At 36.9% G+C, this 15,476-nt stretch overlaps 1 protein-coding gene across 1 annotated transcript; it reads left to right on the top strand.

Annotated features, from left to right (window-relative positions):
• The first annotated feature begins 559 nt into the window (after window positions 1-559).
• On the top strand, window positions 560-14,831 carry LSM6 (LSM6 homolog, U6 small nuclear RNA and mRNA degradation associated). The gene is made up of 4 exons (XM_036764114.1): window positions 560-646; window positions 6,845-6,948; window positions 9,787-9,900; window positions 14,516-14,831. The coding sequence occupies exons 2-4, from the start codon at window positions 6,855-6,857 to the stop codon at window positions 14,548-14,550; spliced, it is 243 nt and encodes an 80-aa protein (XP_036620009.1). The 5' UTR covers window positions 560-646; window positions 6,845-6,854; the 3' UTR covers window positions 14,551-14,831.
• Window positions 14,832-15,476: the final 645 nt, after the last annotated feature.

Genomic DNA, 15,476 nt, shown 5'->3' with positions numbered 1-15,476 from the left:
TCTCCTTTAGCAAGTCATTGATTTGTTTTTCATGGTTTTCTTGCATCATTCTCATTTCTCTTCCCAGTTTTTCCTCTACTTCTCTAACTTGCTTTTCCAAATCCTTTTTGAGCTCTTCCATGGCCTGAGACCAGTTCATATTTTTCTTGGAGGCTTTTGATGTAGGCTCTTTGTTGACTTCTTCTGTCTATATGTTTTGGTCTTCTTTGTCACCAAAGAAAGATTCCAAAGTCTGAGTCTGAATCTGGGTGCGTTTTCGCTGCCTGGCCATGTTCCCAGCCAACTACTTGACCGTTGAGCTTTTTGTCAGGGTATGACTGCTTGTAGAGTAGGGAGTACTTTGTCCCAAGCTTGAAGGGCTGCGCTGTTGTTTTCAGAGGTATTTCTGCACAGCAAGCTCTGCCACACCAGAGCTCCACCCCCCCACCCCACCCCACCAAGAACCACCAACCCAGACTGCAACTCAGATCTGAGCAGGCTCTGCACTCCTGCTCTGATCTGCCACTTAATTCCTCCCACCAGGTGGCGGGCCTGGGGCCAGAAGCAACTGCAGCTCCTCAGGGACCTAATTTCATACATAAAGGCATCAAAGCATAGTGGATAAAGAATTGACCTCTTAAGTCAAAAAGCCTTGGGTTGTCAAATGGTAAGTCATTTAACCTCTCAGTCCTCTGAAACAAAAAGAGCTATATTGCCCAATTGGCCAATTTCAGTTGGTTCCCTAGTAGAGCAGCTCCTACTACTCACAGTGTTGTTGTTTGTTCTTTGTTCTTGAAGAGGACCATGACATCATGGAGGTGATGCCATGACATGCAAGTGAATTGGATTTAAGTGAAGGAGGGTTGTGAAAAGTCACCAGCCTCACTTTCTCCTCTGGAGCCATCTGGGTCCAGTGGCTAAATACATGTCAGGAATACTAGTGAGCAATACAGTTCTTTTCTTTGTTTCTTTGTTCCTTCCTTCCTCCCTCCTTCCCTCCCTCCTTCTCTCCTTCCTTCCTTCCCTCCCTCCTTCTCTCCTTCTCTCTTTCTCTGTCTCTTCCAACATTTCTTGGTGTTTACAAGCTAGATTTCTTTTTTTAGGAAGGTTCCTTAAACCCAAATCACTCTGGCTCTCACTGATATGGTCCCAGACCAAACCCTATTTGGTCATTGTTTGGGCCCTGATTGACTCAGAGTGAATGTAAATGGGAATTGTTTCTGTCTTGGCCAGAAACCCTGAGAGTCTTCCACTCCCAGTTTGATATTTTTTTTTCTAGACTAGGTTAAAGAGGCCATTCTTTGCCCAGTTTTTTTTTTTTTATATTTAGCCTTAATTGCTGAATGGGTGTTGCCTCAGTCAAACTGAGACCTGCTAAAGACCAAGGTCTTCCACTGCTTTTGGGGCCATCTCCATTCATCCTGATGTGTATCTGGCTACTGGACCCTGATGGCTCTGGAGGAGAAAGTGAGGCTGATGACTTTGCACAGCCTTCCCTCACTTAAATCCAATTCATTTGCATGTCCTGGCGTTACCTCCATGATGTCGTGGTCTTCTTCAAGAACAAGGACAAACAACTACAAACTTCCAAACAACTTTCTAAAATCACAAATTGCAGAGAATGTGCTGATCTGCATATATAAATGCAAGTCTGGTTAAAAATAAAATCTTAGGAGGAAACTGAGTCCTAGCAGGATTCAATACCAGAACCTGAATTCAAGTCCCCTTAGGTCCTCTAATTCCAAATTCACTTTAGTGACATCATGTATATAAAGAAAGGCTTTAAAGTGCTATATAAGCATTAGTTATTATTACTGTTATTTTGTTATACTTTGGTACCTCTCAACTACCTACACTTTAAGTTTGAAGGTATTAAGGTGAACAGAGAAAGCACGGTAGGCCACTTTTCACTTGATCATAGAAGAGATACCAGAGCTAAAGTCATCAAAAGAACTCTGGAGATCTCTTCCTCAATTCTTGATGCTGCCTTCAAACACCTTCTCTGTCAACCACTATACCCATTGGATTGCACTTATATTTTCTCTACAGCTTGCTGGTGTTGAAAATGTGTTTGACCCAGAACTGTATGAATTGTTCCAAGTGAAAATTTACAGATTAAAAATACCTCCTAGGAAAGAGGATGGTCACTTTTCCTGCTTGAGTCTTCCCTAAAGGGTGTTTCTCAAAGGAACATGTGATTTTTTTTTTCCCCCTTTTTTGGCCGTTATATCTCAATACTAGCTGTTTTCCTAATTTACAGTTCTCTCTCTCATCTCAGTCATTTCTCAGCATTTTCCAACCACCTTTCCCACTGACTGTTTCAAATTGTGTTTCCTAAATATTTAGAGAGAGGTTTTGGGTATCCTACATGAAAATAGCAAATAAGCCTGTTTTCTTGCCTGGCCCTTCATTTTCTTTTAAAAAATCTCTGCAGGGCAGTGGTGCAGTACAGTTTGGTGAATGATGTGGTGCTGGGTATCATGCCAGCCTAAATAAAATGTGCTGGCTTTGATTAAATCAGTTCATTTTAAACACTGCAGGGGATGAGGGGGTGGGGATGGGGAGTGAGATGATGGTCATCATGCCTATTATCTAGAGAGAGAAGTTCATAGGAACAAACTCTGGATATAATGACTTAAATTATAGTGCTTTGCACATAGTAGGAACTTCTTAAAGTTTACAGTTGTTGAAAAGAATCATAAGATTTAGATATAAAAGAAACCTTGGGTCATCTAGTTCAAGCCCTTTATTTTACAGATAAGGAAACTGAGGCCCAAGGGGTTATGTATCTTGATTAGGGTCACAAAGGTACACAGGCTCACTACCCCTTTCCAGTGGTGGTATAAAATAGATACGGCTGCTCATACTGCTTGTATAAGCAAAGTCACCAACTTTAATCCTTCCAGTAAAACCTCTAGGTTTTACCATGTGCTGTGCCATCATATCCTAAGATCTGCCTTATCTTCTCTGCTGCTGTGCCCTCCAGACCCATAGGAACTACTCTCTGACCTATTGTGTCCTAAGGACACCTGGGTTCTGCCATCCCATATCTGAACGTTTAGAGTTTTTAGACCTATCCTTCTACCCTGTGACTGACATCTCATATGTGTCATCTCTTCCCATTAGTGTGTGAGTTCCTTGAGAGAAGGTATTGTCTTGCTTTTCTCATTGTATCCCCTGAGCTTAGCGTATAATTAGTGCTTAATGAATCCTTTTTCATTCATTCATTCTAGTGTGAGAGGGTTGTTCTATATGAGCTCTGAGGTCCCTTCCATCTCTAAATCTATGAACATATAAGTGTAGAACTGACATTTGAACCCAAATCATCTTATTCCAGATCAAGTGCTTTATGCATTACACAAGTTTTAAGGTAAATGTGCAGAAAATCTCCTGATACTCTTGTTGGCTACATCATTCAAGAATTTTGTCTTCTTCATAAACTAAAGAGCTATGCCTTCAGCTTTATTCAGTTTAGAAGATAATTTAAAATTACTTAAATCTTCCAATGAAAGAAATTATAGTATCATTTAAAAATTTACGTATATAAAACAATCATTGGCAAACCAGTAAATAACAGTAATAACTTTTAAAAAAAAAGATTGATGTAAAAATATATTGGTCTGTTTAAAATGAAAGATCAATGTATTTGAGTATACCAGCTTTCTTCCAGGAATTTTTTTTTACTCTTCAGTTCATTAAATATTTCCTTATTACATGTCTAATATGCTGAATGCTTAAATGATAAGAGAGACTTTATTGTTGTCCCTACCTTCATGGAGCTTTTATATAGATTTTTGGAGGGATACCAGAGTCATAAACATGAAAAAATTGAGAACGATGCAAGAGACTTACAATGAAGTGCAAAAGTTGAACATGATAAAATTCCAAACTGAGTATTGGCTGGAGTTACAAGGGAAGGCATCATGGAGAAGAAAGTATTATTCATCTGCTGTGTTCTCAAGGCATTGGGGGACAAAAGGCAAAAAAAAAAAAAAAGATCTCTGTCCTTATGGAGCTTGCATTCTATAGAAGGAGATAATATAAACACATATAGGCTATACAGATACATAAATGTATAGGATAAGGTAATTGTGGGCGCAGGAAGGAGAGGCAGGCTTTGTTGAATTAGTATTCGTGGTACTTCCTAAGAATTGCTGGAACCCTTTCTAAATTTGTCTATCAATCTACCGTTGTCAACAGAAATTCATCTTCCTCCGGATCAGATCAACTTTGAAACTCAAACCTCAATTCCCATCCCCTCCTCTTGGCCTCCTTCCTTTCTTTGATTAGAGAGGGTAGACAGTGGACCTCGGGAAGTTCCTAGTAGATCCTCGGTGTAAGGACGACAGCCTTGGGCAAACACCTCATGATTTCCCACCTGGATGCAGAACTTCATTATATCCATAGACTGGGACCCTCCCTCCTTTTCAGTTTCTTTTTATGTTATCTTTCCCCTTTTGATTGTGAGCTCCTTGAGAGCAGAGATTGTCTTTTGCCTTTCTTTGTATTTCCAGAGTTTAGAGCATAGTAGGTGTTTAATAAATGTTTATTGACTAATAAACTCAGTTGATGAAGTGATAGATAAATTCAAGTTTTCTCATCTTGTTGCTAACTTGAAGCATCAGGTAAGGTTCTTAATAATATTATACATCTAATTCAGTCATGTATTTTAGTGTCCTCAAAGTGTTCAAGGAATGCCATCTCTTTTATATTTAGGGAAACTGAGGAACAGTGAAGTTATCACTTATTGGCTTTTCATTTTTCGTAGAATCTCAACATTTAAAGGCAAACTTCCTGAAGTGATAACCTTTATTGCTCTCTTTTAGAGAAAGTAAGTGTCCAGCTTGTTTTGCTATGGAACATCATTTAACCTAGGCTTAAAGTAATGCAGTTTGTATATAAAGTTTTTTTCCCCCTATTAAAATGAATGTTTACGCGCGCGCGCACACACACACACACACACACACACACACACTCTCTCTCTCTCTCTCTCTCTCTCTCTCTCTCAAAACCGCCTTCACTGGTCCTAAATTTTCTGTTAAAATTTTTGGTTTTTTAGTTTCCTGCCTGTATTCAGTACAACTTCAGTGTAATTTTCATACAGTGCGAACCCAGTAGGTATTGTTTCCAGTTATTCTTGTAACATACTTTGAAATTATCAACTGAGACCGCCTTCATGATACCAGAATAACTAGGCAGTTTAGTAGAAAATAGAAAATTTTTTGTGAAATGTAGACAAAATAGTTGATTTGATGTTTCATTTTTCTCTATGGGTCCCCTTCTCCCTTTTGTTTTTTCAGTGTCTTGTTAACAGAATATAAAATTGAAGAATGGCTATTTAAGATTTTTCTCCTCTTATGAAATCAGGCTGGTTTGCAGGTCCCCCTCTGAGCTGGAGAAGGAAATGGCAAGCCACTTCAGTATCTTTGCCAAGAAAACCCCAAATGGGGTCACATAAAGTCGGACATGACTGAAACAACTGAACAACAAACTCTTACAGAAATTTAATTCACTGAGATGATTGCCGTTCTTGATGATTGCTATTCTTATTAATCTACTCTTGCCTTGTATAAAAGCTATAATTTTAATACATTACAAACTTTTGAAAAGCAGGAATGGATTTTATTTATCTTTGTAGTCCACAGTGTCTTACATATGATAGGTTCTCAGTAAATATTTGAATGAAAAAATGCCTAGCATTTGTTAAATGCCTACTATGTTCTGAGGATACAAATAAAAAAGTAAGACTGTCTCTCAAGGAACTTACACTCTAATAAGGGATATAACACATCTAGGAGAGTGGGGACCAGGGAAGGGAGATCTGGGCTTGAGAGTGAGAGATTGTGACTGGAGCCATACAACAGTCTCATGTTAGGCCAATACTAGAAAGATCTAGTATCAGTGGTAACACTATTGATTAGGGAAGGAGTTCACTGGCATAGCATATGGCCTGATAACTATCCTGGTTAGGCCCCTTTTCCAGGTAGATTACTGGATGGTATGTGAAGCATGGATCAGGATCATTTAGTCCCTGGGCAAGAGTGCCAAACTGAGTAGATTAACTTTGCCCAGGGAGGTGGGGAGAAAGAGGACAGGGACAAGATAGATGTCAAGATGTCCTGGTAAGGTAGGCTCTGGTTTTCTTGTGGATTGCTTCGTAGGATGGAATACAAACTGAAAAAAAAAAAATTATAGCTTGTTCAAGTAGTTGAATCCTTTGTTACTTTATCAAATATCCAAATAACTGCACTAAAACTAAGCAAATCCCAAATTATTAAAGGGATTAGACTGCATGTTAGGCCTCTGCTATTTTGTAAAAAGAATTTATCAGTGAGTAATTTAAAAAATGCCTCTTTTTCATTCTTTTTCAAATTTTAAAAATCTCTGAAAGCGTTTTTGAGGGGAAAAGTTTTTTTTTAATTATATGCCGCCTCAAATAGGTAAATGCTGAATTTGACCGAAACAAAAGAAATTACTTTCAAAATCCGATTTCATTTGATTTGCTTCTCAAACTTTTCTAAGTAACCATTGTAAAACAAGATGAGTTGGAGAAAAAATGGTGAGCTATATTTTACTTGTTAATTTAATATGATGGTTTTGTATCTAGTGGTGTTTCTCTGCCTCTCTCCCCTATTTTTTTCCTAAACAGCTACCATTTTTAAACTAATATTTTAGTGTAGAAACTAAAATCTTTGAATACAATGGGGACTTTTCAGTTTGTTTCAGTTTTCAGTTTATATTCCGAAATTTTATTTTTTATCCAGTACTTTGACAGTTTGTTTCCTATAAACAATTTATCCAGTTTTGTTTTCTCTCTTTGGTGGATAATTAACTCTTGTCTTTTTCTTTTTTGTTCTCTAAACAGGATTGCTAAAATGAGTCTACGGAAGCAAACTCCCAGTGATTTCCTAAAGCAGATCATAGGAAGACCGGTTGTAGTTAAGTTAAATTCTGGAGTTGATTACCGAGGTAATATTTTCTTGCCTCCCCACTTTATATACCTTTATAACTAAGTAGTGTGAATTCACTCTTTTGGAGCCTTTTTTAGAACTCCAATAGATAGACAAAAGCTGTTGGTTATTAACTGATTTTACCACCACCTATTCTGTTTTATCTGGGGGTGGGGGGGAGGGAGGAGTGGGGATTTGGTACCATAATGGCAACATTTTATATACTTTTGTCTTGGGCTGTATTAGACTCAAGATTTCTTTTCTTAAGCTCTGTATCAGTGCCTTTAATGATACCCAGGACAAAGTGGGGATCAAGTCTAGAGTTAAGGACTTTAGATATTGAGATGATGTCCTGAGATTGGCACAACAGCGCTTGACCTTTAGTAATCTCTTTTAAAGTGAGTGGACCATCAGTAATCCTAGGGACTTTTTTCCAAACAAAAGATGATGTGACCCTAAAGCAGTCTTTGTTCTTAAGAGATAAACATTAGAATTCTGTAGTTCAAAACCTTAGTCCCCAAAGACTTTTTTTAAACCCAGAAGAAATAGAATGAACACTGATCTCAGAATCAGAAGATCTGAGTTCAAGTACTGATTGTTATATTTCAGAACTATAGCCAAGGTTTGTCACTTAACCCCTCCAGGCTCCGGTTAGTTTACCATCGAAATAAAGACTAAAAATACTTGCACATAGGGTTGGTATGAAGAAAACAGTTTTGTTAATTTTCATTTGTTGAAATTAAATATGTTCAGATTTGATGGAATCACTTTCATTACTAAATGAATCAGTTTACTCATAACTTCTGCCAAAATTGCTGTATCTGTTGTTGGGGTAGTGGTAAGGGAGTTCTTTTATATTGACAGTAGTTGTCTTCTCAGACAAAATGAAGGCTGTTAAATGATCTAGGAAATTTGATGTATACATTATAGATAATTCAGACTGGCAATTCTGTCTTTATTCCATATTAAGATTTTGTTGACTTTCAGAGGGCCTAAATGTTCTGGGTAACTGGCTTAGTTTTTTATTTAGCATATTTAGACACTGCCTTCATGACTTAAAATAAATAACATAGTTCAAGACTAATTGAATTTTATAGTAGGATTAATGGGACTTATATTGTGTAGAAAGGCAATATGAAATATCCACGCATTGCTTCTTAGCCATAAACTTTCAATGAGCCCAGAGAAAGTAATAGTCTTTCTGGGACTTGAATATATGGGCTAATTGATTAGTGAAGGGACAGTGTGTTCTGTATGTTCTGACAGTGCTGAGCATACTTTGGGTGTGCAGGAAATAGATCAGTAAAAGTAGTTTTTGTCTTTGCACAATGTTGAAGCCAAATATTATTGCACTATTAGAAACTATTATTGCAAACACCATTCTTAAGTGCTCTTGGTTTAACAGTCTGTTCATGGATCTGTTTGAAGGGAGATTAGAAGAGGTTCTGATTCCAGCCTTCTCCACATCTAGTTTAACTGATCTCTTCATCTAGACAGATTTACTAGCTGTTGCTATAGGGAAAATGTCTTTTAATCAGAAGGTAGAAGTTTAGCTATAAAATACCTTTCTTTTTCAAACAAATTTGCAGAACTGGAGGTGGAAACCATTAAAACATGTAAACTATGTCTCAGAAAAAAGGTCCATTCATATCTGTAAAGAGCTTAAATACTCTAAAAACAAGTCTTTCCTACTTTTTTAATTTAACAGTATGTAATTTTAATATTATTAATTATATAAAGGCTTCATTTTTTTAACTTCCTAAAAACAAGTGAGATTCTGATACTCTTTAGTCTTATCTCATTAGTCACAATTTTGAAAAGGATCCTTTTTCTTGTTTGGGGGACAATAGGGCCACAGGCAGAGAATGAGGAGCATGTTAACAAAGTCGTGGCTTTAAAAGAATCTATTCACTATTAGTTCATTTTCATTTACTTAAGAGAATTGAATTCTGCAGTTCTTGTTTCACTCTGCAAATTTTCCTGGAAAGCCTCACTTTAATTTAGAGACTTTGAGTTAGAAGCAATACAAAATTCTATCCTGAAATGTCATACTTGAAGTAGATAGTTGGCAGGTAAAAATTGTACAAAATTTATGTCACCTCAGTATGATTAAAAGGATGTACTAGAGTGGTTTCCTGGAAAGCTACTTTGGAATGCATTTATCTACTTTTCTATAGTAGCTTTGATTTGAAAATATATTGTAACTGTAACAAAACAAAATGGGATATGTCATAGTGCAATATGTTGTTGTGTATTCTCAAGCTGCTCCTCACTGTGAGTCACCACTTTGAGATGTTCTTTCAATAGCACCTGCTGTTTCCCGTTCTATTATTTCAACAGATTGGGGAGAATTCCACTTAACACTGCGATAAGTTCATCTGCCGCTGTAGACATTGTGAAAGGCTGAAATAAATTAGCCAGATCAGGCTTTTTGATTGAGTGTTTAATGTGAAAGACAGTGCCATTGGAATGGAGCTGTATGAGAGAATGGCCATTTACTGCTGCGTAATTGTAGGAGCTTTCACATGTTTAGCTTTCAAAATAGGAAACGTGCAGTGATTAAAAATATTCTATTACATTTTGTGAAGGCTTTTGAAAAGATGAACGAAGAGTCATTGTTTTACCTGGTGGTTGTGAATGCGTACACACTTCCATGTTGTATTCTCTTCAGATTTTATTTATATTGGCACATAGAAAGGCATTTCAAAATTTTTGCTTTGTCACTTACAGTTTGAATTTATATTAAGCCTACAGTATCCAGTGGAACAAAAGAGGGTTGTCATGTATATGATTTACCCTGTGATTTTCAAGCTTGATTTACTTTGTATATGGTCTTTTTATCGTAATGTGTCTCTAGGTGTCCTGGCTTGCCTGGATGGCTACATGAATATAGCTCTGGAACAAACAGAAGAGTATGTAAATGGACAACTAAAGAATAAGTATGGGGATGCATTTATTCGAGGAAACAATGGTAATGTTCTTTTTAATAACCACAACTGTGCTTCTGAAATGATTTTTTCATAATTTCAGTCAATATTTCTATAATGTTTTAAATCAAAGTGTAGTTTGTTTTTATATGTAGTTATAGTGAGGCATGGCAATAAGATGTTTAATTAAGTTTATGCTTTCATAGGTACTTTCAATTTCGAACTAATGGAGCCTAAACATTACGTTATAGAGTAGGGGTTTCCAGCCTGGTGTATGCAGAAGTTTTCAAGGGATATGGAGATATTTGATAAATATAATTATCCTATTGAAATTATCTCTTATTTTACATACATGTACATAGTAATCTCTAAAAAAAATTTTCTTTCATATTGTATAGGGGACTTGGGAAGGTTGTACTAAAAACCAAGGGATACAAGGGCTAAAAAAGTTTGGAAACTCCTTTATGATATGGAGCCCCCCCCCCCCATCTTATAGATATGAAAACTGAATCCAAAAAGATCACACAGAAAATTAAAGCTGACTAAGTTTAAAACTTAAGTCTTTATACTACTGTATGACCACTTGTCTCTGCCTTTAAATGGCTTGAGAAAATTGTGTTTGGAAGCAGAATTTCCTTGATTCATCATTCATTTGAATAACATTGTCAGGTAGCTTGTCTTAAACTGATCTTTCTCTATGGGACACATCAGATGCCTTTTGAGTTGTGCTTTTAAGACTGCATAGATTACATATTAGGATATAATGTGTCAGTGGGATATAACCATAACTTAATAATGACATTCATAGTATCTTATTAGTTAAAAGAATGCTTGGTCACAGTTTGAAATTTAAAACCTTATTATAAAGTTGGCATCTAAATTAATGTTAACTATTTCTTATATAAAGAGGCAGTGTGGCATATTGGATAAAGAGCTTGCCTTGGAGTCTGAAAGACCTGGGTTCAAGTACTGTTCATGACACAGACTGGCCATGTGGTCCTGGCCAAGTCACTTAACTTCTCACACATGGATTAGGCTGCTCTTTAAAAGATCATAGAGAAGGTATTGACCTGTATCAGTAGAAGGAATTTCCTCATTTAGGAATTTCCTATACCAGTGAAATCACAGGTTGAGTGCCTATTCTCTATCCAGTTTTTTTATATATGCCCCACCAATAAGAACTTGAGTTCTGATTTTTTTTCAAATACTAATTTGATTCTCTGTGGTCTTAGACAACTTGTTTATTTTAACCCATTGATTCACAGACCTTCTTGCTGTGATGTTCCACCCAAGCTGAATTTTGAAATACGTACTTCATTCCTCTAGTACAGCGCTGTCCAAAACCATGCCACAGCCTGCAGTGTATTTTATGCGGCCCGCCTACAAGCATAGAAATTTACATAAATGCTTTAGTAAAGGAAGCCCAGCTACCACAGAGCTCTCACTAAAATGGCAAATCGAAATATATTGTCTATTGTTTCAATAAAAACCTAACGTTGGACAGCCCTGATCTAGTTTCATGTTTCTTTGTAGCAGAGCTTTTGTCTTTTTCTTACCATAAAAGTACCACAGACAGTTATTTCTGTATATCTTGTCTTATCATTTTGATGCCAAATTCAGAATTTCCAAATTTTTGCATCTTATTTTTAAAAATTATTTTATAACATTTTATGTCCCACCAGATAAAGAATTCTTTATTTATTCCCATGTCTTTAGCTTCCTCGTCTGTAGAAGAACATTTGTAATGCTAAAGTTCTATGCCTATTCTGGCATAGAGCTAACTCTAGGCTATGCTCTGCTGAATATAAGCTCTGACAGATCATACAGACTGTAGTGAATACAGACCTGGCAGTGGAGCAGGTTGGCTAAATGTGGAAAAGGTTCATTGTTGGCCACCCTATCTCATGAACCTGTTTGCTGCGACAAGGAACTTTGGGAGTAGCTCCAGTCTGCATCACTCAAGAGAAATACCCATCAATGAAATCACCGAATTTTTGAAATATTGAATAGAATTTTTTGATGACCCGACTCCTAAGAACAATGTTGGTATTATAGTCAACTCCTAATTTCAATGTCCCTGGGAAGACTTCCTCATTTACTAGCTGAGGCTTGACATTTTTTCTCCATCCTCTAGCCAGTCACCTTTCCTGCCCCACAACTATCTGTGAGCCCTCTCTTTGTCTCTAACTTTGAGGTGTGATTTCCTTGTCTCCTAAAGGAATGTTTTACTGCCTCTTCCCGCTCACCAACCTTTTGTGGCCAGCTTCCCTCATCTGCTGACTGAATTCTTGGTCAGAAGACCAAAAGATCCATCCTCTGCTGAAAGGGAGAGAGAGGCATGCAGTTTTCTGCACATTTACTTCTGGCACAGGAGGTGCCTTCAAAGATACCTATTTTGAACAACTCAGAATTTTGTGGTTCTTTGATCCAGATATTTAGAGCAGATTATTTAATGACTAGTGGTCACCTGGTATTCTAATCTTTGAATTCTAGTCAGGGGGTATTAGTGCTTTTGAAAATTAAAGACTATACTAATGCCAGCTGTTTTGTGAGTGATCTTCTTTCCCCTTCTACCACCTCCCCTTTGGGGATAGGTGTATTCTCAGCTGAATTTGCTTGTGACCTTTCCCATAATTTTATTAATGGCAATCATGTTAAAATTTTTACTAATCCATAACCCAGATGCTTCAGAACACCTTTCCTTAGGTCTTAGAGAAGAGCCAAGGTTCACTTGGTTAATCTCTATGACATTTTTACCTCGGAATTTCTTAATGACCATTGTCAACAAGAAAATTGACATGTCTAAGCTGTGCTTCGAATAACAAAAGACCTCTCTTGAATCTGTGACCAGATTTACATGACCACCAGATTTTGGCCAGTACTCACAAGCCAAGTCTTTTTGGGAGGGCAGATTGGACAGGTGGATTGACATATTTAAGAAACAATCATTGTATATATTATTCACTATTGATTTCATAGCTTTTAACCTGGGTTTAGTGTAGGGTACCCTCGTATAATGGCTTTTGGACTAAGTCAGAGTTCTTAACCTTTTCTGTGTCATGGATCCCTTTGTAAGTCTGGAAGAGCCTATGGGCCCCTTTTCAGAATGATATTTTTGAATGCACAAAACAAAATATACAGAATTAAAAGGAAACTAAAGGTTTGTGGAAATAAAGGTGTTAATTTTTTTCTCATCCAAGTTCACAGACCCCTTGTCGACATGGATCCAACTTAGGTTAAGAGTTATAGATGATTTCTAAGGGCCCTTTTAACAGCCTATCCAGTCAGCCCCCACTGCCATCATCGAGAGGGAGAAATCATTGTGGAGGGGGGCCCACTTTCCTCTTTACCACCATCAACAACTTCTGACCAACTGCCACCAACATCTGCCTGTCAGAAAGGAGCCTTGGGAATGGCAGCACCCCTCATAGTAGTCCTCCTTCCAGCCCAACCCTCAGGGGCCAGCCATTCCCATCACTTGCTGCTCATGGAGCCAGCAAGCCCACCTGACTAAAGCAGTGAGGCCCTCTGAGAGAGAGATGGGGTGAAGTTTGTGTACATAAGTCAGACCATCATCACCACCTTGATTACCAACTTCCCTGGGACCCTGATGGCTTGTGGGATCCTTGAGACCAGGGGCTGTCTTTTCTATTTGTATCCTCGTTGCAGATAGTAAGGACTTAATAAAGGTTTTATTCATTCATTTATTCTCCCCATCAGTTGGATTCAGTTTAAAAAGTGAAACAGTGAATTCATTATTTCTTTTGAGGGGCAGGGAAGGTAGGACAAAAAATTAGAAGTAGAGCAAAGGACAGAAAATACAATCCAGAAAACAGGAGGAAAAAAAAAATAGATTTAGGAAAATGAGATCAGCTACTCACTGACTTTCTTTTGCCTCCTTTTGTATTCCCAGCAGTTAGCTCAGTGCCCAGCACGTAGTAAGCACTTAATAATTGCTTACTGACTTACTGGCTGTTTTCCATTGTCTTATATAATAATTTCCATTTATATAATGCTTTAAGGTTACCAGATACTTCCCTAACAACAGCCCTGCGAAGCTGCAAAGTTGTACTTTGTCTAAGGTCAGAAGAGATAATCACCAGCAGAAACAGGACTCAGAACCTTGTTCTCTGTTTCCAAATCTAGTGCTCTTTTCCTTATAATAGTTTGGTTTTTTTCTAGACTTTATTCTGACATCCCTCTGAGGTGCGTGCCGAATGGTAATCATCTCAGAAATTCAGAAAACTTTCAATTTTTTGGGAGCATGAACATTTCATATACACACACACACACACACACACACACACACACACACACATATTTGTTAAATTTATATCCCCAGTATGTTAACATGAATTAGCTTATTTTATCACTGTGAGGTGATGGCTTTTGGTGTCACTGTGAGGTGAGCCTCAATTTTATGTAAATGTCACAATGAGTAAGATCTAGAGCCAAAACCAACATGTGCTACTCTGGACTTTAAGCTCAAGTCATTTGTGAAGTAATATGTTCTGAAATTGATTTTATATTGTGAAATTAATTGTTCTTTTGAAATTTATTTTTTAAAACTAGGAAATCAAAATATATTTTCTATAAAACTTGGTATTGTAATTGTTTTCAAGAACATCCCTTTTAATCAATTTCCATTTTCTTTTTCAGTGTTATATATAAGTACACAGAAGAGAAGAATGTGAAGATACCAGGAAAGGAATAATTTTTGTATTTTCGTATATTTTTTAAAAAATTTAAAAAAAATTTTTGTTCCTATTTTTGTTATGTAAATTTTCCTGTCTTCATTATAGCTTATGCACTGACTTGGGGGGAGAAAGTAGAGCTATTTTAAACATACATAAACTAATGATTTCAGTTGTACAGAGTTCTTTCACCCTTTAAGTTTTGGTAACTTTCTTATGACTGTCAGTGATACGAATAAAAAAAAGGTAACAGATTGTTACCTACAGCTGCTGAAAAAAAATTTTCTCCCAATTTTAAACTTCAAGTAATGAATTCTACTGTGAAGATGGCTTTTTTATTTCTCATACCCTTGACTGAAAGTAAAGCAGTTGGATGGGATGATCTTTTCCAATTCATGCAATTTCAAAAAATGTTAGCACTTGTTTTATTGCTTCTCTTCCCTACCAGCCTCCAAGTCACACAAATATGTTAGTGGAAATGTCCTATAAGAAGATGTCCAACTTGGGACTGAAACTTTCAAAAATGTCTGTAAATTTTAAAATATAAGTACTAAACAATTAAATCACCTGGAAGCAGGGAAGGCGGTTGGAGGGTAGGTGAGAGAAGGGTGGAGGTAGGCCAGAATTAAGTAGTTTGAATCAGATGTAATGGTGGCATTTCCATAAAAAGGAGTATGAAGGAAAAAAACTGAGTATGAAAAGTAATATGCATATTAACTCTGGGGCAATTAAGTGAAAAAAAATTTCATTTGGTAATTTAGCTATCATCCTGGTACCTAAATACTCCCTTCTTTTTTTTTTTTATCATTGAATTCCATACTTTATTATTTAATATTTTTTAGTTTTCGGCATTGATTTCCACAAGATTTTGAGTTACAAATTTTCTCCCCATTTCTACTTCCCCCCCACTCCAAGATGGCATATAT

Source organism: Trichosurus vulpecula, chromosome 6, assembly GCF_011100635.1.
Source record: "Trichosurus vulpecula isolate mTriVul1 chromosome 6, mTriVul1.pri, whole genome shotgun sequence".
NCBI lineage: Eukaryota > Metazoa > Chordata > Mammalia > Diprotodontia > Phalangeridae > Trichosurus > Trichosurus vulpecula.
Note: the sequence above shows the minus strand (reverse complement) of the source record. Positions and strands in the feature narration are given on the sequence as shown.

Excerpts from the sequence above, each read along its gene's own strand:
- LSM6 (XM_036764114.1), top strand. The coding sequence starts at position 6,855 with ATGAGTCTACGGAAGCAAACTCCCAGTGATTTCCTAAAGCAGATCATA. Across the intron at positions 6,949-9,786 it reads TTCTGGAGTTGATTACCGAG|GTGTCCTGGCTTGCCTGGAT; the intron begins GTAATATTTTCT and ends ATGTGTCTCTAG. Across the intron at positions 9,901-14,515 it reads ATTTATTCGAGGAAACAATG|TGTTATATATAAGTACACAG; the intron begins GTAATGTTCTTT and ends TTTCTTTTTCAG.